General features: G+C 38.1%; 1 protein-coding gene across 9 annotated transcripts in view; it reads right to left on the bottom strand.

Annotated features, from left to right (window-relative positions):
* Positions 1–26,373, bottom strand: part of LOC6054536 (four and a half LIM domains protein 2) — a 278,680-nt gene that overhangs the window by 5,177 nt on the left and 247,130 nt on the right. For 7 of the 9 annotated variants that reach the window (XM_038262090.1, XM_038262089.1, XM_038262091.1 and 4 more), the window contains 2 exons: positions 20,470–20,670; positions 16,495–16,669 (listed from right to left, as the gene is read on the bottom strand). In XM_038262090.1, the coding sequence (XP_038118018.1) occupies positions 16,495–16,669; positions 20,470–20,670 (376 nt within the window). Of the gene's footprint in view, positions 1–5,688; positions 6,216–16,494; positions 16,670–20,469; positions 20,671–26,373 lie in introns of those variants that run through there. The other 2 variants (XM_038262092.1, XM_001850789.2) reach the window with 2 other exon arrangements.

Here is a 26,373-nt window from a genome sequence, read left to right as displayed (position 1 = left end):
CGCTGCACTGACCTGACTCAACTGGGGTGAACGAGCTGAAAAAAAGTTTTTTTTCATTTTGCTTAGTAACAAACAAAACAATTTGAATTATTGGCAACTCTGTCTTTAAAGTTTGTTTTGACGTTTGGCGTGTAATGTTTTGGTGTCCTTTCGAAGAATAACTCAATTTTGGGTATCTTTGTTATCTTAACTACACCCTTAGCTTAATTTACTCAAATTTCTGTTAATTTTGAGCAAAACAGAAGGTTAACATGGATGAGCCTGTCAATAATTCTGACAGATCTGTCACTTTCCTCCATGCAAATTGCAGACAGCCCAACTAGCGAGGCTTACCCACTCGACCCTTTAAGCACAGGCTCTTCAACTCTGTCGATAAGTAGGAACAAGTTTTTTTTTACACAAAAGCGACTTTCAACGACCACGCGCACGTTGCATTTCCGTCGTCCGAGCCCACTTGAATGAGTGTTTCATTAAGGGGAAATGTGAAGCACACGCCGCTACGGCCGTAAATGTTTGCTGACAGTGATTAAATAATGGCGCAAGGATTAAGATTGATAAACACTGGATCAGAGGGGAAGCTCTGGAGCTTAAGCTGCGCGTTTACTTTGTTGTCGGTAGAAATGGCGTCGCGACGGTTGTCAATTTTAATATCATTAACTTCATTACTTGCAACATAAACTTCTGAATTAAGCTAAAGAAGAGAAAACAACAAAAATATTTAAAAAATCATCAATTCTGGAACATCGTGTTCAAGTTAATCTAACAGTTATGCCGCACGATTTAAAAATGAATAAAATTAATAAAATGTTACATACAAATTACATAAAAAAGCTTGTATTGAGTGCTTAAATTTGTGATTTTATTGTTCACAACGATAATGCTTATTTTTATTAGTACAATGTTCCTTTGTACGACAGTAAAGGATTTAAAATGGATTTTGAAATTAATTAAAAAAATAGCTTCGTGGTCCTTTTTGACAGAAAAGCAAAAAAGTGATCAGAAATTTGTTTTTTACCGTCGCAGATAAAAATTTACATAGGGTTTTAGGACCTAGTTTAGGACCCTATTCGTGGTCAGAATGAGCTCAAATTTAGAATTTAGCCTAGTGATAGGCCAATCTTCGACTTCGGGGGTAGCCCCGAGGAAGCCCGATTTTGACCACCCTAGTGTACAGTCTTACTTTAAATTACTCAATTTTCGTCAAAACCGAACCTACTCAGAAATGAGTAAATGCGTCATCCGGCAGTGTTGCGCGAATCTCAGCCAGATCTGGGTGCAATTTACTCAATTTTCAGAGTGAAATTTCGGTGAAGTCAGTGTGAAAGTGGAAAGCAACCGAACAACATTTGTTTGTTATTTTTTACATTGCGTGCTCTATTTTTGATAATTTAAGGTCAAACATTAAAACGCGATTTTCTCTGAACGTCAATAAGCGACGTGCGACACGATAGCACGACAACGCCGATTTTTGGATATTTTTGCTATTTTTTTTAGTAGGATCGATTTTTTAAAAAGAAAACTGAGTGGTTTTGAACGTGCGTGTACATTTTTGAGATTCTTATGTCGTGATGTAAACAAAGAGCTATCACCTTAAGTCCTTTTTTTGCAAAGATAGATCGGATTAAATTTGTTTAAAATTCTGCTCCTTTTTTCAACTGAGTGAAATCTTGGATGTAAACAAACAGCCTATCCCACTCTTTCTCAACTTGAACTGTGCACTTAAATGCAGATGCTTAGGACCTATTGCAAACAAACCTGCGTAATAAATGTAATCCTTCAAAAGTGACAGCTATTTGTTTACATCGCGAACTGAGCATCGCAGAAACCTACACTCTGATGAGAGTTTTACTCATTTTAAAGTTATGTTCGATACGGAATTAGATCTAGCAAAAGAATGTAATTTAGAGAACCTGAAATTAGATTCTCTAATTTTTGTTGGGCCAATATCGAAGTGTAAACAAAATATCCATCCTACTCGTTCCTAATCTAAATATCAACAGATGTGAGCAGGATTGATTCTTTGTATTTTACACTCCGACATTAGCACTTTTTACATTGTTTTAGATAGTATTGTTGTTATAGTCAGCAAAATTTTCCAATATTTACGGCTTGTAGAATTTATCGAAACACAAAAATAATAAAAATGTATCATTGTTCCTCTCCTCTCATCTCAATCATTCTAAAATAAAGTCATCTGTCAACACCGGCCTCAAATCATCATTTTTCACAACAACAACAACAACCGTGAAACCGAAACACCCCGCTGTCAAACAGGTTGCATTTGATTCAATTTTGTTCGCAAATCCCGCATCAAAAAAAAACCTCCCGCTTCCATTTCAGCCCCCGTAATTTGACAGCTCAAGCGGATTCCGAAATCCCCGACGCCGTCGGCTCTTCCCCAAAACGAAATTGAAAATTTATGCAAATTCCATTTGCCGTGTAGCGCGCGCTCGCGCTCTCCGGCTGCCGTTTTTGATCTCTTTTCGCAACGACAGGTTAAACTTGACGGGGAACCATAACCCGACGAATCGGCCGTGCGTGGGCGGACCATCGATCCGCGGAGGTCTTTCCGATTGGTCGGTGACTATTTATGGATCGGTTACGGGTGGTTACGTTACGCTCGCGCGCACCATAATGGAAATGTCAAATGTTACCATAATGGCGGGCTGCTTTTATGGCACGCCCGCCGTAAAGTATCAATTTATTAATTGAGCTTATTAGTGAGCGGTGTGTTTCTTTTGTTTCCGATCTGCAAATGACCTCCGGTGTGCACCTTGCTGCCGTTCGGGGGTGGTCAGTTCTGTTTTGGATCAGGATGCAACCACCCCGAACGGTAGTAAAAAAAGAAGTTTTATGGTTTTACAGTTACGCCGACATTCAACGGTGCGATTTTTGCGGGGGGTGTTGATCTTCGATCTTCGACTAAACGTGACTTGAAGCGTGAATTTTTTCAGCACATTTACCCTATCGAAGGGGATAAAGAGGTAAAGCTTTTTTTTGTGGGAATTTGAGTGATTCTGTTGGGTGGATTGCGCGCGTGGGAAGTCAATCGATTTTGGGGGAGACCAGGAAAAGATTGGCGATTTGTTTGTTTGGTTTGCTGGTAAGTATAATACTGAACGATCTTATCGACGTGGATGTTGAGTGGAACAAGTCAATGTCGACCGGGGGTTTAAGCGGGCAACGAGTCAGCGGGAGTAAATTGCAAATGACAAACCTCTTATTGATGAGATCTACTGACGCATTAGTTAAAGTTAATTTTGAATAAATATGTAATATTACAGTTTTAAACCTTCTTTTATAATCTGGAGCAGTGTTGGAATTCGAGCGAGAAGAAGGAAAGCATTTCTCGCTCGCGAACGAGGGAGAGAACTTGTAGTACTTTTCTCTTCTCGCTCGCGCTCGCATTTTCGTTCGCGTTCTCGCTCTCGACGCGAGCGCTCGCGAGCGCCTCTGGCTATCCGTTCGTTCCAAGCTAGCAATTAGTTTATCAGGCTTATGAATACGGACCAGGCGATGGTATAAAGGTGTAACTTCAATCGCTGTGTTGTTTTTTGTTCGTTCAACTTCTCGCGAACGGGCAATTCTGGCTCGCGAGAAAGCCCGTTCGCGAGCGGAGGAGAGCACGGGCAATCGGTGAGTTTCTCTTGGCAGCTCGAGACTCGCGGCGAGAACTCGAGAGAGAGAAATTTTTCTCGCGAGAGCGCGATAATACCAACACTGATCTGGAGTTTTTTAAAGGTCAAATAAAACATTTTTTTTTTTATTTTTAGGTGATTTATAAACTGCCTTGACTCAGCGGTATTTAAAAACACCCAAAAAGCAGCAATTGAAATTGTTTTTCATTGAACCTTTTCACAAAAAATGCAATTTTGAATTTCCAAAAGTATTTTAAATTATTTATTTGCCTGTCACTTGATTTTTCAAATCTTCAAATCTTCAAATCTTCAAATCTTCAAATCTTCAAATCTTCAAATCTTCAAATCTTCAAATCTTCAAATCTTCAAATCTTCAAATCTTCAAATCTTCAAATCTTCAAATCTTCAAATCTTCAAATCTTCAAATCTTCAAATCTTCAAATCTTCAAATCTTCAAATCTTCAAATCTTCAAATCTTCAAATCTTCAAATCTTCAAATCTTCAAATCTTCAAATCTTCAAATCTTCAAATCTTCAAATCTTCAAATCTTCAAATCTTCAAATCTTCAAATCTTCAAATCTTCAAATCTTCAAATCTTCAAATCTTTAAATCTTCAAATCTTCAAATCTTCAAATATTCAAATCTTCAAATCTTCAAATCTTTAAATCTTCAAATCTTCAAATCTTCAAATATTCAAATCTTCAAATCTTCAAATCTTCAAATCTAGAGTTAGTTTGTAAAAGGTCGTAAGTGCCATTTGTAAACAATGCCGTTCGCTTTCCATCAATAGGGTTCTAAAGCCCTATTCCAATGTTTATGTACAACGGTGAAAAATACGATTAAAAACCATTTCTGATCGCTTTTTTCATTTTAATGCAAAAAACTTAAATTAACAAGACAACATGTTTTCGATTGATGAACTATGGTCCCCTTGGAACAAGCTGTCAAGTAGGATCTTTTCTGTCAAGAAGGGCCGCGAAGTTATTTTTTTAAGTCGATGTAAAAATCTATTTTAAATTCTTTTGTGGTCGACCAAAACAATATTATCACAAATTTAAGCTTAATTGTAGAATCCAATCAATAAATTATTCTCTTCAAAAATGTTTTATTTTGTTCATTTGTATGTTGTTGAAATGCCCATTGCATTGTAAATTCGAAATGCTAAACAGAAACTCACAAAGAATTTTTACAAATCTTCAAATTATAGTTTTCAACGATCGTTTTTTTTTTAATTAAGAAATAATCTTTCAAATGTTCAAATACAGAGAAACCCCTTTTGAGCGGTGGCGTTACACTTTTTGTTTCGTAGATTTCTTTTAAATCATGCAACATTTTTGCAATCTTTTAAAAGCAATTTATAGGTTTTGTTAAGATCTACAAAACGCCTTTTGAAGCTTGCCAAAATATTGTATGTTTTAAGAGAAATCGACGAAACAAAAAGCGTAACGCCACCGCTTAAAAAGAGGTTGCTCTGTATTCAAATCATCAATCCTCCAATCTTAAAATTTTCAAAACATGAATTGAATTCAGCGATGCCAGTTTTTTGGCGGTGACGTTACGCTTTTTGTTTAGGAGATTATTTCTCCTAACCCATACAATATTTTTGCAAGCTTCAAAAAGCGACTTGTAGATCTGAACAAATCATACAAATTGCTTTCAAAAAATTGCAAAAATGTGGCGTCATTCCAGACAAATCGACAAATTAGAAAAACGTAACGCACCGCGTAAAAATAGGTTTCTCTGTATAAATTTAAGCTTTATTATTGTAAGGCTTGTCTCTAATACTAATTGATGTCTCCACAAAATGTTGCTCAATTACATATAATGGGATCGGGGAATCCTTCAATTTGTCAAAAAACCTCATCTGCATTGATTAGCATAAATTTCACGCTTTGTCTAACATCGAGAGACCAGTTGCAAACAACTCTAAAATGAACATCACTCTTCCAAGCTTATTTAAACTCCGGCTTCACCTTCTTCAAACACAAACAACCCCTCATTTTTGCTAATGACCCAAAAACCTCCCACCCCGAATTCCAAAACAACAGACCTGGCGTCGTGTCACGACAGTCGCCGAGCATGCACTCCATCCCGAGGTGGCACCGGAAGATGGCGTTCTCCTTGGCGGCGGTCGCCCCCGGCAGGAACATGCTGAGCACGGCAATGTCCTCGCCGGTTTCCTTGGCCCGCTTGATCCGCTCGCCGCCGATGGTTTTGGTTTTGAGCCGCAACCGGCTGTCAAAGTCGGACGCCAGAATGTCGGTGGCCATTTTTTTTGGGACCCTCTTTTTTTTGGTTAAAACTTTTTATTTGAGGATTTTTATGAGCTTTGGCTCACACACTGAAAAAAATTAACCACTTTCTAGCACTAATTTGCGCACTTCTTCGCTTTCGACCTCCAAATTACACACTCAAAAGCTCTTCACCAACTGTTGGTCACTTTCACGAAAAGAGGTAGCCACGTGTGGGGGTCTTAAAACCGTTGCGGAGGAGGTGATCTCGGTACTTCCTAGCGAAAGGGTCGGTCACGACGGAACGGAACAGCGATGTAATCCGGACAAAAGTTCATTCATAACTGAAGCCGGCGAGCGCGGCCAGTGTTATTCTTATGCCGAGGCAAGAGTTGTTGCTCACCTCGTCAGCAGTGTATAGCTGGAAACTATTGCCTGGAACTCCACACTACCACCGCGAGCTCTCTTCTCAGTGAGATAGAGGTGGTTGCGTGACTTGGGGAACGCTGAAGGGAGGTACTTTTCTTTTGATGGAGTCAAGTTCCAGTAGATTTACGAGGCAGATCCGAGAGTACTTGGTCAAAGGGTACTCGAACTATCTACTTATGACAAGCTGAAGATGATGCATTTTTTTAAATATAATTTACATAAATCAATTGAAATAAACATCTTTTAAAAATGGCGTTTACGTCAGTTTTTAAAACTTTCTACCCTGTAAGGAACTAGGTGGTAACTGGAGAGGACTCTCTTGTACGGAACGGTAAGTGTTGTTTGGCGGATTGAATTTCTTCAAGTTGTTTGTACTCTACGGTGTTGTTGTGGGCCATCAGCAGAGAGTTACAAAGAAGTGTGGAGCTTTTCACATTCAAATGAGCGGTGATTACCTTGTGGTTCTTAGTCTTTTTGAAAATAGCTGAACAAAGAACGGCGAAGTTGAGAAGGGTTGATTTATGACTTTTAAGTTTGGTTTGAACAAGAAAATCGGAGTTGGAGCTTTATGAGGTGATGCCACGGACGATGCTATAATTTAAAAAAATCAATGCTATTATTTGCAGAATTTGAAATTTGGTCCTAAAATTAAGACTAAATTGCTGATATTATTTTTCACAACGTTGAAGTTTGTTTTTCAAAACACAAAGACGCTTTGTACGGCCACTAGGGGTTAAACATGATGTTTGAATCAATATTGAAAGATTAACTTCACTGCCTTACTTGACAGAAAGTATCCTGCATGACAGCTCATTCCAAGGGGACCATAGTTGATCCGTCGTAAAATGTTGTCTTGTCATTTTTTTTGCATTAACATAAAAAAGTGATCAGAAATTGTTTTATGTGTGTTTTTTATCGTTTGACACAAAAAATACATAGAGTTTTAGTATGACTTTCTACCTGATGTACTCGCGATTACGTGTGTAGTGATGCGGTTGTCCAAATTCGCTAGCGCTGACTCTGTCACTCCGATGGAAGCTGACCTTGTTTATGTTTTGGTTATCCTGGCACGGTAAATTGTTATTGTTTTGGTTTTACTGGCACGGAGTGATACACTCACACTAATGCCAATCAAGATGGTGTGTAACTGAGATACAGTCAATAGTCGCATAGTACGAAGACTTAACGCTTTGTAATTCTTTGATTACTCTAAAACGACATAAAAATTTTGCAATATTTTTTAATTGTAGATTGGAACAAGACGATCAAATTGCTTCTAAAAGATTGAAATAATATTATTGCTTGTTTGAGAAATCGACGAAATACAAAGCGTAACGCCTGTGCACTAACGGCACAATGTTTTTGTAATCTTTTTGAAGCTTATTGTAGATTGACGAACAAATTGCTTCAAAAAGAATGCAAAAATATTATGTCGTGTTTGAGAAATCGATGAAATATAAAGCGTAACGCCTGCGCACTATGTGAGGTTTTACTGTACAGCCTTGGAGCTTCAGGATCCTATCCAGGTTTTTAACAATATGGACGAATACCGAATGTAATGCTTGTAACGGTACGGGGGTACTGTCAAACCAATTTTGTAACGCACGCTCCCGTCACGTCATTCTTGAACTCCTGCCAAAAATTTTCACCAAGATGGCGTCTCACATTTTTGCTTCCGCACCGCACCGTCCGCACACAACAAAACTTTTTCTGCTGGAGTGTTGTCGAGGGTTTCGTTTCTCTACAAAAACAGCTTCCCAGGAGCAACCCACGGCAGATCCGTCTTTATCCGCTGGCCGGAACGTGAAACGATAGTGCCCGAGATAGTGCCAGAAATTAACCGGAGACAGCAAGGCCGAAAGATGCTCGTGGAAGAACCTTTACTTCTCGCTTTACTTCCTGCAACCTCCAGCCGGAACCGAGTCCGTGGCTAAGAAAAACATCCGAGGCAACATTCGCTGGCCACTGGCCGTGGAACAGTGGAAAAGTCAGTGTGAAGACACAGAACCTGTTGGTTTTGGGTAGCGGCTGCCGGTAGAAACTGGTTGTCTCGGGTGTTTTTCTTAACCACGGACACGGTTCCAGCTAACAGTTCTGTCGCGAGTTTCTTTCTGGCGTCCTGATCCGTGCATTTGTCTGGTTCTCGGGTTTCCGACCAGTAGGTTTTATCTGGGTTATTTTCTTGCGGTTTTTTCCACTCTTCAGCGAGCGCTGCTTTGTTCCCAGCAGTAGCCATCCGGCAGAAACGTTTGAGTCTCGGATGACTTTGGTGTAAAAGTACGGTTCCTAACCCCGCACTAAAATAAGTGCAACAACAGATAGATTTGTTTTGTGAACATAACCTTAAACTAGAGATGGTGTGATCCTTCCGGAATGAGGACAACTTTTGGAAAATGGACCAGGAAATGTGGTTCGGTGGAACAGTTGGCAAATGTTTTAGAAAATTTGTTTTTATTTTGATTCTCGCCATGTCGGTAAAAATTGACGGGCGGCCCACCGTTTTTTTGTTTCTAGCTGCAGAGATCCACCTGGTTTGGTTGACCCTGGGCAACCCACCAGTGAATAGAATGTGCACCAAATTGCTAAAAATCTCGAGGACAGCAAGAACCTGCTGGCCAGAAACACGCGACAGAACTGTTAGCTGGAACCGTGTCCGTGGTAAATAAAAACACCTGAGACAACACCGTTTCTACAGGAAGCCGCTGCCCGAAACCAACAGGTTCTGTGTCTTGTATTTCCCACTCACTTTTCCACTGTTCCATGGCCAGTGGCCAGCGAATGTTGCCTCGGATGATTTTCTTAGCCACGGACACGGTTCCGGCTGGAGGTTGCAGGAAGTAAAGGTTTTTCACGAGCATCTTTCTGCTTTGCTGTCTCGAGTTTATTTCTAGCACTATGGACTTGGTTCCAGCCAGCGGATCTGTCTGGGGTTGTTCCTGGGCAGCGGCTTTCGGAGAGAAACGGGTTGTCTCGAAAATATTCCGGGCAGCAGCAGAAAATGTTTTGTTGTGTGCGGATGGGGTGAAAGCAAAAATGTGTGACGCCATCTTGGTGAAAATTTTTGACAGGAGTTCAAGAATGACGTGACGTGAACGTGCGTTACAAAATTGGTTTGACAGTGCCCCCGTACCGTTACATGCGTTACCTTCGGTATTCGTCCATGTTGTTAAAAACCTGGATTACAGAGATACCTCTTTTTACGCAATGCGTTACGTTTCTCTAACTTGTCAATTTTTCTAGAACGACGCGACATTTCTGCAATCTTTTTAAAGCAATGTGTAGGTTTTGTTCAGATCTACAAAACGCTTTTTGAAGCTTGCAAAAATATTGAATGGTTGAAGAGAAATCGACGAAATAAGAAGCGTAACGCCACCGCGTAAAAAGAGGTTTCTCTGTATAGTAAGAGTAGCTGTTGCTGCCAGCTACTTTTTGAATTTTTTACTAAAATCAAAAATATAACTGGCAGCAATTTTGAACCACAGTGAAACCTATTGTTACGCGGAGGCGTTACGCTTTTTTATTTCGATTACTCTGAAACTTAACAAAAAAAATTCAAGCTTCACGAAAAATCACCTCTTTTTTGAGTAATTTTACCTAAAAAATGTGAACATTATACAAATCTACTAAAAACTGATGGAAATTCACCAGTTTCTGATGCAATATTACTTTTTTGGGCACAAAATCTGTTACCATAAACATTTTTCTTGCTTGGCAGAAAAATCGTAAAATTATAAAATGTAACGCCTCCACGTAAAGAGAAGGACGCTTTTTTTTCGTTAATTTCTGTTAATTGTGAGAAAATATAAAAATTTCCTTGAAAAGAATGCAAAAATATAGTACTGTTTGAAATCAATCAGCTGAATGTAAAGCGTAACGCCTGCGTTCGGATGCTAAAATAACATTTTTTTCTTTGACGTGTCAAATACAAAAACCCTCATCTGTTGCCAATGTATGTAGATTAGTAAGGTAAAGTTTTCAAGCTGTCAAAATAGTTATTTAGCACGAAACCCGGATTTTATATGGAGATTTTCAGAAAAGTGAAAATTTGACCATTTTCCGGGCAAATTTCACCAGATTTTTTTCTGTGGGGTTGTTAAGCATGCCAAACTGAACCGAAACACGCTTTTAAAACACAAATATTTTTTCAAAAAAATAAATTCAACTAAACGCGTTTTTCGGTTCAGTTTGTCATGCCTCACAACCCCACGGAAAAAAATCCGGTGATATTTGTCGGGAAATGGTCAAAATTTCACTTTTCTGAAAATCTCCATATATAATCCGGGTTTCGTGCAAACAATATTGACAGCTGGGAATTACCGCCTTACCTTATCTAATCTACATACCTTGATCTGTGGCAATGTGGGGCAAATTGGGAAAGCAGTTTTGATGCGTTACGTTTTTTTCTAATTTGTCGGTTTCTCTGGAAAGACGAAACATTTTACAATCTTTTAAGCGCAATTTGTAGATTTTATTAAGATCTACAAAAATGCTTTTTGAAGCTTGCAAAAAAAACGGTATGGTTTAAGCGAAATCGACGGAACAAAAAGCGTAACGCCTCCGCGTCAAAAGAGATTTCTCTGTACCATTACGCGATTTGACATTTCAGGTTGACGTTACACTGTTGCCGTTTATAAAGGCCACCATGCCTGAAAAACTGGATATAATTTTACTTAAAAATGGTGAAGAATTATGCAGAATCCGGCATGAAAATACGAGAACCGAAACATGGCTTATTCCTGATTTTTCAAAAATGAAACATAATCTCACATTAGCGCACCCAATCAGCATAAATCATAGCCCCCGAAAAATTGAGCGATTTCTCCCGCGCAATCGCAGCCAAGACACATTAAACGCGCACATTAAGGCCCCATCCATCCGACTTTTGATTGGCACCCCCACCTTCGATAATGGTGGCGTCCCCTTATAAGCCTATTATCAATTATCATAAAAACCTAGCTCCACGAGCTGCGGTGGCGCAGTTCGGATCGATTTATTTAAATTTCTAATTTGAACATGTGCAGCGCACAGCGAAAAAAAAAACTGTCACTGGCAACCCCACCTTTCCGGGCGGCCAGCCCCCCACGTACGCATTTTTGTCCGCGGTCCGCCCCCTCAGATGTACGGCGACAAATGGAACCCCCGCCACAAACGAGAACCAATAAATAATGCCTTTTATTGAAATATGAACGAAATATCCATTTATTTCTATCAATCGATATCAGTGTTGCATGCGCGGGCACGGAAAGTTAGAAATTTGAGGAAAGAGAAGTTCAAAGAGTGAAATTTGGCCGCCGAGTGCCATAAAGCGCCTGCTGTCACTTTGACAGCCAACTTTTATAGCAAGCGCACGGACTTTCCGTGCAAACGGAAGCGGGAACCTTTTTCCGCGAGGGTGACCAGCAAAGGTCAGCTCGTGATCGTGGACCCTCGCTCCCCTTGCGCTTGTTATTGTTTGCCCGGCCATATTTGACGCAAATTAGCACAATGCCAATAATTGTAATCGCAAACCACGAGCGGTGCGGTTTGCACTTCTGGCAGCGAAACTGACATTGGTAACGTCGATCGATTATGGCAATGCGGGCCGGTTGTAAACAAACCAGCGTTACACACCGACAACAAAGAAAATAATAGAAAGAGGGCGTTACTAACCTACATCAACAGAAATTTGTCTTCATCTTTACGGGACGGTGGGAATCCGCGAACTCGTAGGTCGATTATGGCGAGGAATGTCGCGTGATAGATGGCAGTTTAGACCGACTGGCACGGAAGTACCAGTGTTTGGAACTGCCAAAACAGTCATGAAATGTGCGTCTAAATTGTATCGAATGACTAGCCGGCGCCGGGAGCTTCTCCATTTTTACGACTGCATTGGGGAAACGTCGGTATCTATTGGTTCTGGCACTACATTTTGGCCTTTTTACGATTGTGGCGGAATTGTTGGGGCGCCACTGGGCTGCCCGTTGAAATGAGTTTATTGTGTGGTGGAGCTGGGTGGATGACAGTTCGACATTGGAGCTTCGGAATGACATTGAACTTTGTCAGCTCCTACTCTCTCATACCAAAATACTCAGTTTTTGTTGAGTTCAACGGGAAATTTTCTGAAATCTGGCAGATGCTTTTATCATTTCTGAGTATGTTTGACGAAAACTGACTGATTTTGAATGTGCGTGTAGATTTAGTAACGCATGTAACGTGGAACTGTCGAAATCGTTAGTCCACAGAAAAGATAGTATTTCTCAAAACTGGCAACACTTGCCTTTCAGCGTTTTATAACATTAGAGCCTAGGTAACGCATGTAACGTTGAATTGTCAAACCGTTTGTCAACAGATAATATTGGTATAGAGCTGGCAACACTAGCCTGATCAAGTTTAATCTGTGAATCACCCCGTCATGACCTCGAAGCAACACTGTCTGAGCCAATTCGGCTCCAGAAGCGGCTTATCCCTTATTTGTACAACCTGTAACCGGCTTACCTCATCGATTGTTCTAATTTTCGCCGAAGAAATCTCAAAACCGTGTACCTTGTTTCCCTCCAGCAAATAGTCATAAATTCGTGTAAATATGACAGCTAGACTCGACATCGTCGTCGCAGAGCAATGGATCACGGTCGGCCAATTGACCAGAGAATAAAGTCGTCGGCGTCATCGCCGCCGCTCAAATGTCTCATCCCCGTAGGATCTGCGGCGGCGTGGGCGAGGTGCGATCCTGTAGCGTGTCAAAATGAATAATTTTGATTGTTCTTTCTGCGGCCGATCTGGGTCAAAACTGGGCAGACAAGTCGTAACGGCTGCGATAAAAATTTTAAACCTAATTGCATGCGTGTTTATGGCGGTTACACTTTTGTCTGCTTCAATTGAGACTGGCAGCGCTGATGAGGACATTTCGCAAAGGTCAAGTGGATGCGGTGCGGAACAAAGATCGCCCGGCAGTAAAACTGTCAAAATGCTTCAACTGGGGAGTATATTCGGTATGCAATTTCTCGGAATTACCGATCGTCAGCTGCGGCCGTATTCGGGAGTTGGAGGAGGTTTCCAGCGGCCAAATACGTGTAAGGTGGCGTACCAGATTGTTAGCTTCAACGAAATCGAGGATGGCGCTATGAAATGAGATTCAGAATGATCACGAACAGCGTTACGCGAGGCGTTACAAAACATTTTGACCGTATACTGCCATCCCTACCTTAGCAATCATCGCAAACAAATGCTGTGAAATCATCCAAAATTTGCGGTCGTAAAAATTGGTCTGCTACGCAGCTTGTTAAGTACACAACACTCAAATTTATCATCTTTTGTGTTTGCTGGAAACAGATCCGACGCCAAGTCGGTTGAAGATGATGATGATGACAACGTCAAAACAACAACAACAAACCAACCGATTCGTAACGCTTCAACGCGGCTGTCAATGTCGAGGCGTTCCCACAGAGTTCGGCGGCGCGCGTAGGCGTCATTCACATAATGGAATGTTTTGGCTGTTTATGGTCAACCGTTTTATAGCACAGTATAGTTCCGTTCGCACCATATTTACCCCGTAAACAAGCTTCGTCTAATCCGGAGCGAGTTTATTAGCACGTAGTTCATAATTTGGCACCATGTTGATGAGTCCGAAATTGGGATTTTGTTTTTGCAGATCGCGGAATGTGCCATCTCACCGGGCGAGATGAGCTTCTTGTTTGCGCCGGTGGATGCCGTCACCGGCGGCGCGCACGGGTTCACGGTTGAGAGGGCCGCTGTGTTTAGTTTGTGGACTGTTGTTTGCATGACCGCGGTGAAGCCATGCAGTTGTTCCGCCCGTCACGTGTAGATTTTGAGACGTTGGCACGCGTTTGCAGCGAGATTGATCCGGGGCGCCATAATGGCGTCCAGCTGTCAGATTTTTATAGCAACGGTGGTGCGTTACGCGAGTAGATGGGCTAGATCAGCTATTTTTACTGGGAATTGAAACGCTTAATTGCCACTAAATCTATTCTCAGTTTAAAATTAATTGCTCCATTTGTAATCTGTCAGTGAAAGATGCACTTTTGCTGCGGTTAAATGTTTACTTTTGTACACTTTATCTACATATCTTGGTTTATTTCTGCGAAACGTCACTGCACGATTCTTTCATAAACTAGTAGACAAGTAATGTTGTAAAATGATATGAACTAAAACCTTCTGTGAACAATGATCTATTCTTCGTCCAAAGATCTATGTCTTCAGCATGATCTGTGCGGTCAGCGTGTCTCTAGCCGATGCCAATCTGAAATTTAATCCCCATTTTTTTCTTCTATCCACAAACAGAAAGAGAAAAAACACAACACGACGTCTCATTATAGCGCAATTAACACGCTAAATCAGCTTTACAATCTTTCTCTTGGTTATTTTTTATTCGCCTGCCTTTCTTCCATTGCATCACACGGGCTGTCATCGCAGTCGGCCGCGCCGCGGTTGTCAACAAAAGTCCCCGTATTTTAGGATGCACGCCACATCAATCAGCGAAATAGCCCGACGGCTTTGCACTTTTGGACGTTGACAGGTCGACATTGATTTAGGGGGAGAGTGGCGCGGCCGCCAATCGGCGTGAAAATAGGCGAAATGACTTTCGACAGTTTGGCCCCGTTGGCGCTCTCCACGACGATCACGATCATGCTGGGTGATTTTATGGCGGAGTTTAGGCTTGACGTTTGCGCTGCCATAATGGCGACTGTTGACAAAGCGCAAAGCGCTGGAGAGCAAGATTTCAAAGTCAGACGACCACAAAGCAATGTTCGCGAGAACCTTTTTGGAGGTTATGTCATGGCGTGCTCATCGTCTTCGCCGGTTTGATTGACGATTTGCGACAATCGACTCCGCCTGCTGCGACGAAGTCGCGATGACACCCGAAACATAAAGGGAACTAAAGGAACAAACGTCAACAAAAGTACTGCATTTGTCTGAATAAAGTGCAACCCACTCGCTGTGTCGCGTCGCGTCGGACAAAGTTTGCTGTATCAGCGCAGTACTCCAGGCATTCATACTTGACATTGAAAGTAGGAGACACAAACGCGGGGGGTACGAGAGTTTGTTTACGGTTGAGGGCCAACTTTTTGCGCTGATACCCACGGAATTCTGTGTGTAGGAAAGCCACACGCGCAAAACAAGTGCCAGATGCATAATCTGCGATTCCGCGTGGTGGCCAATGTCGCATGTTTTGCGATAATTTCCATAATTTATGGCAAGTGCGGTTCTAGGTCTGTTCATCTGTGCTAGGATTTGGAAAACGTCATAAAATGAATGTGTGTTGCTATAAAACATTTCCCCAAAATTGATGTTTTATATTTTCGCTTTCCTAATACTACATTGTACTAAGCGGTAACATGTTTATGAATAATCATTAGAAATTAGGTTAATTACTTTAGAGCGTGACAACGCCGGCAAATCTAATTTACTGCTTTTTCTTCAAAAAATGTCACAAAATGATTCAAGTTCTGCCGCCGCATTCATCTGTCATGCAAGAGCCATAATGGCGGTGCTATAAAACCAGTTTCACGACTGCTCGGTAGCAGTGCTGTCAATCAAAAGTGTATTTTTATAGCACAGTCCTCGTTTTTGAAGGGGTCACCGTGGTGACCGTGACCAGGGCATTACGCGTGGGCGTTACGTTCCGCGATGATCAAATTTCACGACCGCGTTGTCCCTTTCGCTTTCGAATGCTTCTGGCGATTGTCATTGAGGAACGATATAACAAACTCAAGAATTGATCATTGTTGTGGTAGCTACCTTGCTCGGCCGGGAAGATTTATGAAGGAACCGTGTTCAGCGCAGATGATGACCTCCGGCTTCAACGAGGTGTAGGCGGTGTTTGGAACGGAAAAGAACGCGGCTGCTCTAATTTTGGGTTTGATTTTAGTCGGTCCGAACAGCAGTGCCGTGTAGCAAATTGAGAAAACAGATGTTCCGGGGCCCGGAATTTTATCTTGATTAGCGCCATTAGCGGAGGCCCGGAACGATAATGGTCCTCGATTTTAGATGATTTGGTCGTAAAGTTGTAGTTCAGAGATTCAATTAGACTTCGGGCCAAGGTTTAATTTAGGCAAAATTTCTGGATCTGGCAACCCTGATGAATACCACCCTTAATCTGGTTCAAGGCGTTTGAAGTGAGTGTCTCAAGACAAGTGACTTAATTTCTCCAAATGTAAATCAAATATTTTCGAGAAAATAAAAAGGGAAAAGGGACTTACCGGCGCGGAAGATCTCGCCGCAGCCGTCGCATCGGGACGCGAACTGGGCATCGTAGCAGTTGCCGCAGTAGATCTTGTCGGCCTTCGAGCCGAACTGCTTGTCGACGAGCGAGATGCGGCACTTGTTGCACAGGAAGCACGCCTCGTGCCAGTGCTTGTCTTTGTAGGACAGATCCTGTTGGGAACGGGAGGAAGAGATTGGGAAATTAATGTCTAAGTTCTTAAATTAAAGGTATACAAATTCAGAACATTTGTTTTTAATTTTAGATTTTAGAAACTTTAAAGTTTAGACTGTACTTTTGAAATAAATAAGTTTATTTTTTTGTATTCACAGAAAAAAAACAATACCTGTAGCCGTGAATTGTTTTCATGAATTTGCAAACCACGAAGGAATTTATTAATGTCAACGTGAATTTATTCCTTCGTGGTTCCCAAATTCATGTACACAATTCACGAATTTGGGAATTGATTTTTTCGTGTTGTGGGTGAAAACTACTTAAGGTGAATTGTTCATTCAGTATTTTTGAAATTCCTGATCAAATCGATTAAAAAAACTTTAGTTATGAAAAAAGTAATACAATCGATTATAATCTATTCAGGATACATTAAACAACGGTTGTTTTTGTACTTGATGAAAAGCTCTTTATGTCTTTTTACAAATTTTGAAGACTCAGAGCATTTTTTGTCCTTCGTGTCCTACCAAACATACTAGAATTTTCAAAATGACAAAAAAAGTTTTAACAATTTTAATGAGGTTATGAATTTATAGGTATGCAAGTTAGTTCCATTTGATTAAAAACGAAAAATATACATTTTAAAATGTGCCCTACGAAGTTTACATCGATCTTACAGTTTTCTAAACAGTATTTAAATTTTTGGTTTCTGATTTTGAGAAACATTATTTCATTAGGATTTTAAAACAAGAAGAACAAAAACATAAAAAATCCCAGTTTTTATACATATAAATATAAAAATTTAACAATGACGAAAACAAAATTTCATCTAGTTTGCTTTAACTGAAATATTCGATAAACGAGCAAAAATAACATTTCACAAAACATATGAATATTGAAATTTCAAACCATGGTTACGACTTTCAAAACAAACAAAAAAAGTATTGTTTCACAGCCATAAGTTTTCAAAAATCCAACTTTTAAAGAAAAATTGTGTTTTAACAAAAAATTATACAAGTTTAATAAAATTAACTAATTATCTACTTTTTCCAAACAGTTTCAAGCATGCTTACATGAATATCAACACAGATAAAAGTTTTTGAATTGTTTTCAGCTGATTGTCATTCAATTCACTTAAAAAAACAACATTCAAAAGAAAATGGGAGAGGCCTGTTTTTTAAGCTAAAAACCAAAAGTGTTATGTTTTTAATCTTAACTTGACGCAGGGTTGCCAGATCATCTAATTTATAAATTGCTTTTAAATACGATGCATGGATAAGTCTATTGATTACATAACCAGCGATAGATCTGAAATCATCGACATAGTTTACTTACTAAGCGTAATCCGGCTTGGAAAACATAAATATTACTTATGTGGGTTTAACTCTCGACAGGGTTGCCAGATATTAAAAACAATACAAAAATTTAAATTGAACGAAAAAGTGAAATTTGCGTGAAACTTTTTTCCTAAGGGGTAATTTTGGTCCCTGAGCACGCTCACCCATATATGGAAACAAAATGGAAGAAATCTTATTGCAGGATTAAAAAAAAAACAACAATATTTTTCGATCTGGCACTACTAAATATATAACAGTTTTTTTTTAAAATTAAATGATGCTTCAATTCTTTCGATTTGTTTACGTCAGGCAAAAAAAAAGACTTTCACTTTTTCTTAGGCCAATTCTAATTTAATTTAAAGTTATTATAATTACCAAGCGAGTTATGATTATCAAAATCAATACTATTTTTTTCAAAAAATTGAAAAATTGGTCGCAAAAATTTATTAGCTTCATTTTTTGATGTAAAATTAAATTTGCAATCAAAAAGTACTGTAGTGAAATTTTGATAAAAGGCACCGTTTTCAAGTTAAATCCATTTTTAGGTGACTTTTTTGAAAATAGTCGCAATTTTTCATTTTTTAAAATAAGTGCACATGTTTGCCCACTTTCGAAAAAAATTTTTTTTTGAAAAGCTAAGAAAATTCTGTATATTTTGCTTTTTTGAACTTTGTTGATACGACCCTTAGTTGCTGAGATATTGCCATGCAAAGGTTTAAAAAAGGAAAAGTTTTGTTTTCTAAGTCTCACCCAAACAACACACCATTTTCTAATGTCGATATCTCAGCTGTTTTTAAACCTCTGCATGGCAATATCTCGCACCTAAGGGTCGCATCAACAAAGTTCAAAAAAGCAAAATATAGAGAATTTTCACAGATACTCAAAAATATTTTTTTCAAAAGTGGGCAAACATGTGCACTTATTTAAAAAAATGAAAAACTGCGACTATTTTCAAAAAAGTCACCTAAAAATGGATTTAACTGCAAAACGGTGAACTTTATCAAAATTTCACTAAAGTACTTTTTGATTGCAAATTTGATTTTAAATCGAAAAATGAAGTTGAAAATTTTTGCGACCAATTTTTCGATTTTTTGAAAAAAATCAGTATTGATTCAAAAATTCATAACTCGGTCAATGATTTTTTGCACAACCTGGAAATTTCTGAAAAGTTGGCATTTAATGTCCTTTAAAACATATCGAAAACTAAAAAAAATATTAAAAATAGTGTTTTTTTGCAAATCAAGTTTTAGTGACAAAAAGTTAAATTAAAAATCACCAAATTTTTGTTACCGTGTATCATTTTTTTTTAGTGTAGTCCGTATCCATACTTACAACTTTGCCGAAGACACCAAATCGATCAAAAACTTCCTTCAAAAGATACAGATTTTTGATTTTCACATATCATTTTTGTATGGACAGCTGCCAAATTTGTATGGAAAATTATGTGGACAAACTAATGATGCAAAATGGCTTCTTTGGGCATACCGAAGGCACCAAAAAAGTTCCAGCCGGATTAAAAATTACAAAAAAAATCGAATGACTGAAATCCCAGAGAATTGCTCCACATTTCAGTAAAAGATGTGAAAGCTTCGAAAATTTTATTTTTTTCATATTTAAATTTACTGATATTTTGCCAATTTGTAGCCGTATCATAACTGTAATTTGTTTTGCAAAAAATAGGCTAGTAATTTGAGATAAATTGCGTAGCATCCTTATAGAATAGCTACATTTATTAATAATAAAAAATAAATAAATTATACTATACCACTTTTTGCAAATATGTATTGCAAATCATAACAAAAAAGGTAAATACATTTTTGTCTAAGATTCAATGATACAAGAAATATAAATAAAATGTCTTTCTTTTAAATAAAAAATCCGTGAAATATCCGAGCAATGTTGAAACTTTTTACATGTAATATGATAAAGAAAGATGAATTTCGGAGATTTTTTTTAAAAGGTCCAGTAAACCATTTTTTCGTTCTGTGTGTTTTTGAAAAAATAAAAAAAATAAAAATGGTTTAATGGAGTTAAAAAAAACCTCCAGATATGAAGTTCAGATCAAATCCAGCTGTTTTGACAAGGCTTGCAATTGCGACAACTGGCCAAAGGGATTTTTAGTCAGAGGCTGTACATTTTTGATTATAACTCAATCAAATTTAACCATTTTTTTTGTTAATTATTTTGGTTTTAATTGATGTAAGATCAATTTTTTTAATTGAATTTTACCAATTTTAAATAATAATTGTGGAAATTGAGTCAAATTTCTAAATAACCAACTTAAACATTTTTCAAAATTTGAGACAATTTTGCAATTTTCAATCTTCCTAAACCCAAAAAAAACAACAAAAAAAATCATGTCAACTTATCCTGCTTCGGTACCGGAAGTCGATGACTCGGTCCTAACCAGGTCCCAGTATCGAAAAGGATCTAATAATAATAATTTTATGAAAAAAAAAAAATACCTTGGAGTCGATGCCGATCGTCTTGTTGCACTCCTCGCACACGTTCGCGAACACGTTCTCGTAGCACTTGATGCAGTAGGGATGCTCATCGCGCAGCACGTACCGCTGGCCGGTCAGACTTTCGTCGCACTGCCAACAGCAAAAGTGGCCCGAGTGCCAATCCTTCGACATGGCCTTGGTGTACTCGCCGCTGAAAATTAACTGCAAATGAAATAAGAGAAAGAAATTACGTTGAATTCAATTAGATTTTTGGTTACGCCGTGTGACGATAATTGAAGTTTTGAGATTTCCGACATTTAAATGAACACGACTTAATATACCTTTGCATTAGTCAGGGGTAACGGAACGACGCGACCTTGGAGACCTTCCTGGGACAGGATCGGAGGGGGAGAGAGAGATTGACAAACCGAGTTTTCAAGGTGATCACGTGACAGGTGTCATGTCCTTTTCATAATTGCCCCGATTTGAAGCCCCTTTTTCGTGTCCGAAATGTGCAACAAATCAGCCATTTTTTGTTTGCTCTTCAAAAAACTGCACTTGTTTTGGGGTCATCGTCGTCGTCGGTTTTCATTTTTCGAAAAATGTTCCAAAAATAACTTTTCCCATGCGCCGTGGTGGTGTCGGTGCGTTAAGGTGTTTGCACGGTGTTTTTCCAAGCACCAGCATCAGGAAAATTAGTGACGGCCGGCGGCCAGTCAGTCAGTCAGTCGGGGAAAACTCGGTCATGACTATTCGTACTGATGGGTGGCAGGCTGGTGCCGAGTGCAAAAACAAACAAAAAATACATGCTTCAGTTTCAACAATTGAAGCGACGTTTTTTTTTAATTTTCTCTTCATAAATTTTAAACTTATATTTTTAAGTCCAGGTTTCTTTTTTCTTGGATAAATATTTTTGACAAATTAAACAATCAAATAAATAAAACATAGAACTGCCTGCAATGCATTTAAATTTGATTGAAATGTCACCTCAAAAAGGTCAAACCCCAAAGAGCTGACTACATTTTGCATCGCCGCGTGATGCATCATTTAGTAGTTTGCATGTCGCAATGACGAAATAAATCCCGAGCCCGAGCTTCAAGCCGGAAGCCATAAAGGCATAATGCATTCCGCAAACCGCATCGATGCCGATGATTTCGGCCATTAATTACCAAAACAATTTCCCGGCCCGCTGGAGAAATTTCCTCCTCCACGTGAAAAAAAAACATCATTCAAAATTTATTATAAGCACAATTTTCAGCCCACCCACGCACGCGTCCAGGTTTGCAGATAGTGTTCCAGCGAATTAACGATCAGTTAAGCCGCAAAATTATCTCAAGTTACTGTTTTTTTTTCTTTTTAGAAAATCCAAGAAAATGTCCACCCCAAAAAACCTCAACGCAACTTGAAGCATGCTCGTGTGACGTCCGGGAAAACAACTTTTTCTCGTCTCATTTGACTTACTGACACCGTTTTTTTTTTTACAAAAAAATATAAACAAGCAGCTTGCGTGAGTTTTGAGTTGTGAGACTCACGGGCAACACCTGAGACTCGTCGTCGTCGTCGTCCGGATGGCGATGTGTGGGCCAGCGGACGCAGCTTGAAAATCTAATCTGGTTTGGCACAGCAAAGCGTTCAGTATGGGGATTCAGCTGATTTTTTTCAAAGTTTTTAGTATGATGCTTAGATTAATGATTTCAGATGTTTCACATGATTTTTTTAACATGCAAATGAGAATACTGATTTTATTGTCAATATTCTCTCGTTTATAATCGTCGCGTTTTATGCTTTTTTAACATGTTCAAACAGATTGAGGTAAAATTGATTTTTTCAACTAAATTTTTCTCTTTTTCAGAAATTTGTAAGGTTATAACAATACATATTTCTTTTCTTACCTTCTTTTATCTTCTTATTTAAATATTTCTCAAAAATCAGAGAAACTGATTTGATTGGCATAAAAGAACATTCCATTGAAAAATATTTAATAATAAACGTTTTTTTCCGTTAAAAAAGAGTGTTTGCAAATATTTTTCGAAGTATTGCTTGCTGTGTTCTTCATTATTCCTGGTACAAATTTTATTTAAATTTTTGAAAATCAGGGGGCAAAAATTTTTTTTTTCCAAAGAACTTCAACATGTCAATGAAAATTTAAGTGCAGTTAGCTGAAATAAATATAAAATGCATTCCCCTGCGTTTAGAATAATTTTTAGCATGTTTGAGTAAGTTCCAATTTTTTTGAATTTTTAAAATATTTCTATGACACAACAAGTTTTTTTTCACTTAAAATTTGTAGATTTTTAATCAACTTTTTTTCACAAAAACTCAATTTCCCAAAATTATTTTTTCATTTTAGAAATTTTTTGATATGTTTTAGAGGACAAAAACCCGTAACTTTTGAGCTATAGAGAAACATGGTCAAAAAATCTGCGGCTGAGTTATATTTTTTTGAAAAATAGTGATTTTTGGAAAAAATCAAACAAGGGTCCTGATTGCTCCAAAAAGACTCAGTGACTCTCGAGCACAAATCTAGAGCGACGAAAAACTGCTCTGATGTATTCCTACCGTTTGTCACTTCTAAACCAATCGCTACCGATCACTCTCTCTTTGCTCTCCCTCTCATTAAAATCGGGTAGTACAGCGAATAGTTCGGAGAGACCGATTTCGTTAAGTCGCTCAAAGCTGACTGTGAATACTTTGCGATCGGCTTAGCTTTGATCATATAAGAAATTGTTTAAAATCAATGATATAATTAATATTTAGCAATTTTGTAGTTTACACAACATCAAAGACACATTTGGCAACAATTTCCACCATACTAAATTTTAATTGACGGCAAACTGTGGTAGTGCAGGCCAAATGAGCACCGCGCTAGTATTTTCTTGGCTCTCTCCTCTCTGAGCACATTCGTGGATGACTCGTGTTGACGGACGGAGTAGAAAAAGAAAATTCACGAAGTATTGGTTCCGCTGAGTGAAGCGATTGAGCAAGCCGCTGGCAGAGAGCGGGTAGTTTTCGCTCGCGAATGGTTGCCTGCTCCAGTCGGCAAAGATTCATTCAGTGATGAGTGAGTGGTTTCTGATCTTTGAACTGAAAATCAGGACCCTTGCTAGCATTTTAAATGGGCGTAATATTAAATGTTTGGCCCTTTTAAAGTGTTAGTCATGATTTAAAAAAAATCAAAATATTTTTTTGAAAATATCGGCAAATTTCACGAATGAAATCCTCAACTAATTATTAACGTTTGCATGTGTTGTATATTATCTTCACCTTTTTTACACATTTTTTTTCTTAAAAATTTTATTCTATTTCTTGTTTTGAATTTAAATAAAAAGCCTGTAGCATTTTTGATAAGTGGAAAAATCTACATTTTGAAGAAATCTTTAACACCATGTTTCTTTTTCATTCAAACTATTGATTTTCTGTTAATTGTGTTCAAAATATAACAACTTTATTATGAAAAATATTTCAAAACTAAAAATATTCCCGTTTAGACCAAAATTGAGCACATTTACAAACACTTAGAAGTTTTGTTCGCAAAACATTTGAAAAAAATTTGAAACTTAAAGTTGACTTGCTGCATTTTGAACCATTTAATTTTTGAACAAAAAAAGTTTAATTTCACACAAGAAACTGGTGAATTTTTATCAGGTTCACATTTTTTAGGTTAATTCACCCAAAAAGAGGTAATATTCAACATTCAACCTTGAAAAATTTAACTTTTCTTCTTCTGTGTATACTGAAAACCTAAAATGTCACTTGGGAAGGCGGGTTCAATGACTGTAAAAAGTGCAGGGATCAAGTTTCTCTTAAGTATTTTTTTCTAAATAATTTATTGCAAAAGAAGTTGACAACATAATGAAAAAAGTTAAATTTTGGAAGGTTGATAATTTAAAATTGTGTAAATTTAGCTAATGTGTAAAATATTGAAATTGACAGAAATTGACAGAAATTAACGATAATTTCACCTATTCCTGATGTAAAAAAACACATTGTTTCGACACTAAGTTTTTGATTGTATAGTTTCTATTGAATTTCACTATTTCATACGATATTTCAGACAAAGATTCACAAAATAGAAAGATTATTCTACCAACTGAATTACAACCATCCAAAATTATTTTTTTTTTGCTGTGAAGTTTATCAAACAATCTTTGGATACAAAATAATATTTGCAAACAAAAAGACTAAGAAAAAAGATTTATTCGAGATCTGCAAGCAGTTTAAAAAATTATTTATTCAAATCCAAATATTGTTTTTGTTATTTTCTTTGTATTCTAAAGTGAATTTTAGAACAAAGTCGACCATCTACAACATATTAATACTTTATTTATCATCTTTGATTTTATTTTTCATGCGTTCAAAATGTGATTGAGTGTTTAAGCAAAATCTCTGATTTCTCAGCTAAAGATCCTATGCAACCCAAACCTCGTTAAGATGCTTTAAATCTTTAAATTAATCTAAAATTTCCGTTTTGTACTACACAGAATAAACAATTATGATGATATTCATCAGAAAATAATGACAGATTTTGCGAAAAAAAAACTTCAATTATCACCAGTTTCTCATAAATTTTCATCAGGTTCATTTTTTGACACATTTTTTGAGTAAAAATTTCCCAAAAAGTGGTAATTTCAACCAACCTAATTTTCAAACATCCAAAATTCAACTTTTTTTTCTCGTTAAAATTATGTCAAAATGATCTGAAAGAAGAAGTCTTGTTTTTAAGATCACTGAATTGAAACTTCAGTGTTTACAAATGTTGATTTTTTTGTTCGACGACATAAATTTTGGCTTTTGAAGAAGTATTTTCATTATCTTTAATGTTTTGCAGACGGAATTTTGCAAATCGTTTCTAATAGTTGATACTTTTTGGTAGTTGATACTTTTTGGTAACGATTGTTCTGTCTCTTTTAAAGTTATGAAAATCATCATTGATTGTCAACCAGGAGGTCAAAGATTGCTTCACAACATTTTAGAAATTTTTGAACATACTTTGTTTATAACAGCAATTCTCAACCTTCTTCTAGGCCGGTACCCCATGCCATGTAAATCAAGTAGGCCCGGTACCCCCGTTGAGAATCGTTGGTTTATAACAAAAATGTATATGCAAATGCTGACGATTTTTGATGTAAAAAAATGTAAAATGGAACTTAATACAGAGTATTTTAAAATGATGATAAATTTTCTTTGATAATGATTGAATTTACCATAAGATTTCAAAAATAATCAGTTTTGGAAAATATGCGAAACGTACAGAAGTATTTATCATTAGCTTTACCATAACAGTGATGACATTTCTCTTCAACAACCCCGCAAATGAAGCTCAAATAAATCGATCACTTCCAATTTCACCCCGGCTCCCATATAAAGCTAATTGCCGTCGCAGTTCGACTTAATCGACAAAATTGATTGGTCGCCTGTTCTCTTGCGCGTTCGCTGATCAAACCAGCCGAATATAAATCATTGTTTTGTTCATCCTCTCGATTAAGAAGTGTGTGCAATGCAACTACACTGTCTCGAGACCTTCCCGACCATCATCATCGCGCGCACAGCACAAGTTCCAAATATAGTTTGCTGCAAACACACGCAGCTGACTCCAGAAAACAACCGCGCGCGTGATAACAAAACTGTACGATGCACTTTGAGTCGATCGATCGCGGATGAGATCAGCGTGCAGCGTTCTCGAAAGTAAGGGAAAATAAACATTTTACCAGCACTCTTATTTTTTCGCGCTTGGTAGGGTGTCCAGATGTTTGTGTTGTGGTTAACAACTTTGTTGAAGACTCCAAAGTGATTCGAGTTCATCCGGCAAAGCTATTAGAGATGCGATGAAATCAGGCGGAGTTCATCGCGTCAGATAAGACTCTGCCGGATCTAATCGAATCACTCTCCGTTTTTTGACAACTTCAACTTGAACAACGCCACCTG

The sequence above is a fragment of the Culex quinquefasciatus genome, chromosome 3 (assembly GCF_015732765.1).
Source record: "Culex quinquefasciatus strain JHB chromosome 3, VPISU_Cqui_1.0_pri_paternal, whole genome shotgun sequence".
Classification (NCBI taxonomy): Eukaryota; Metazoa; Arthropoda; class Insecta; order Diptera; family Culicidae; genus Culex; species Culex quinquefasciatus.
Note: the sequence above shows the minus strand (reverse complement) of the source record. Positions and strands in the feature narration are given on the sequence as shown.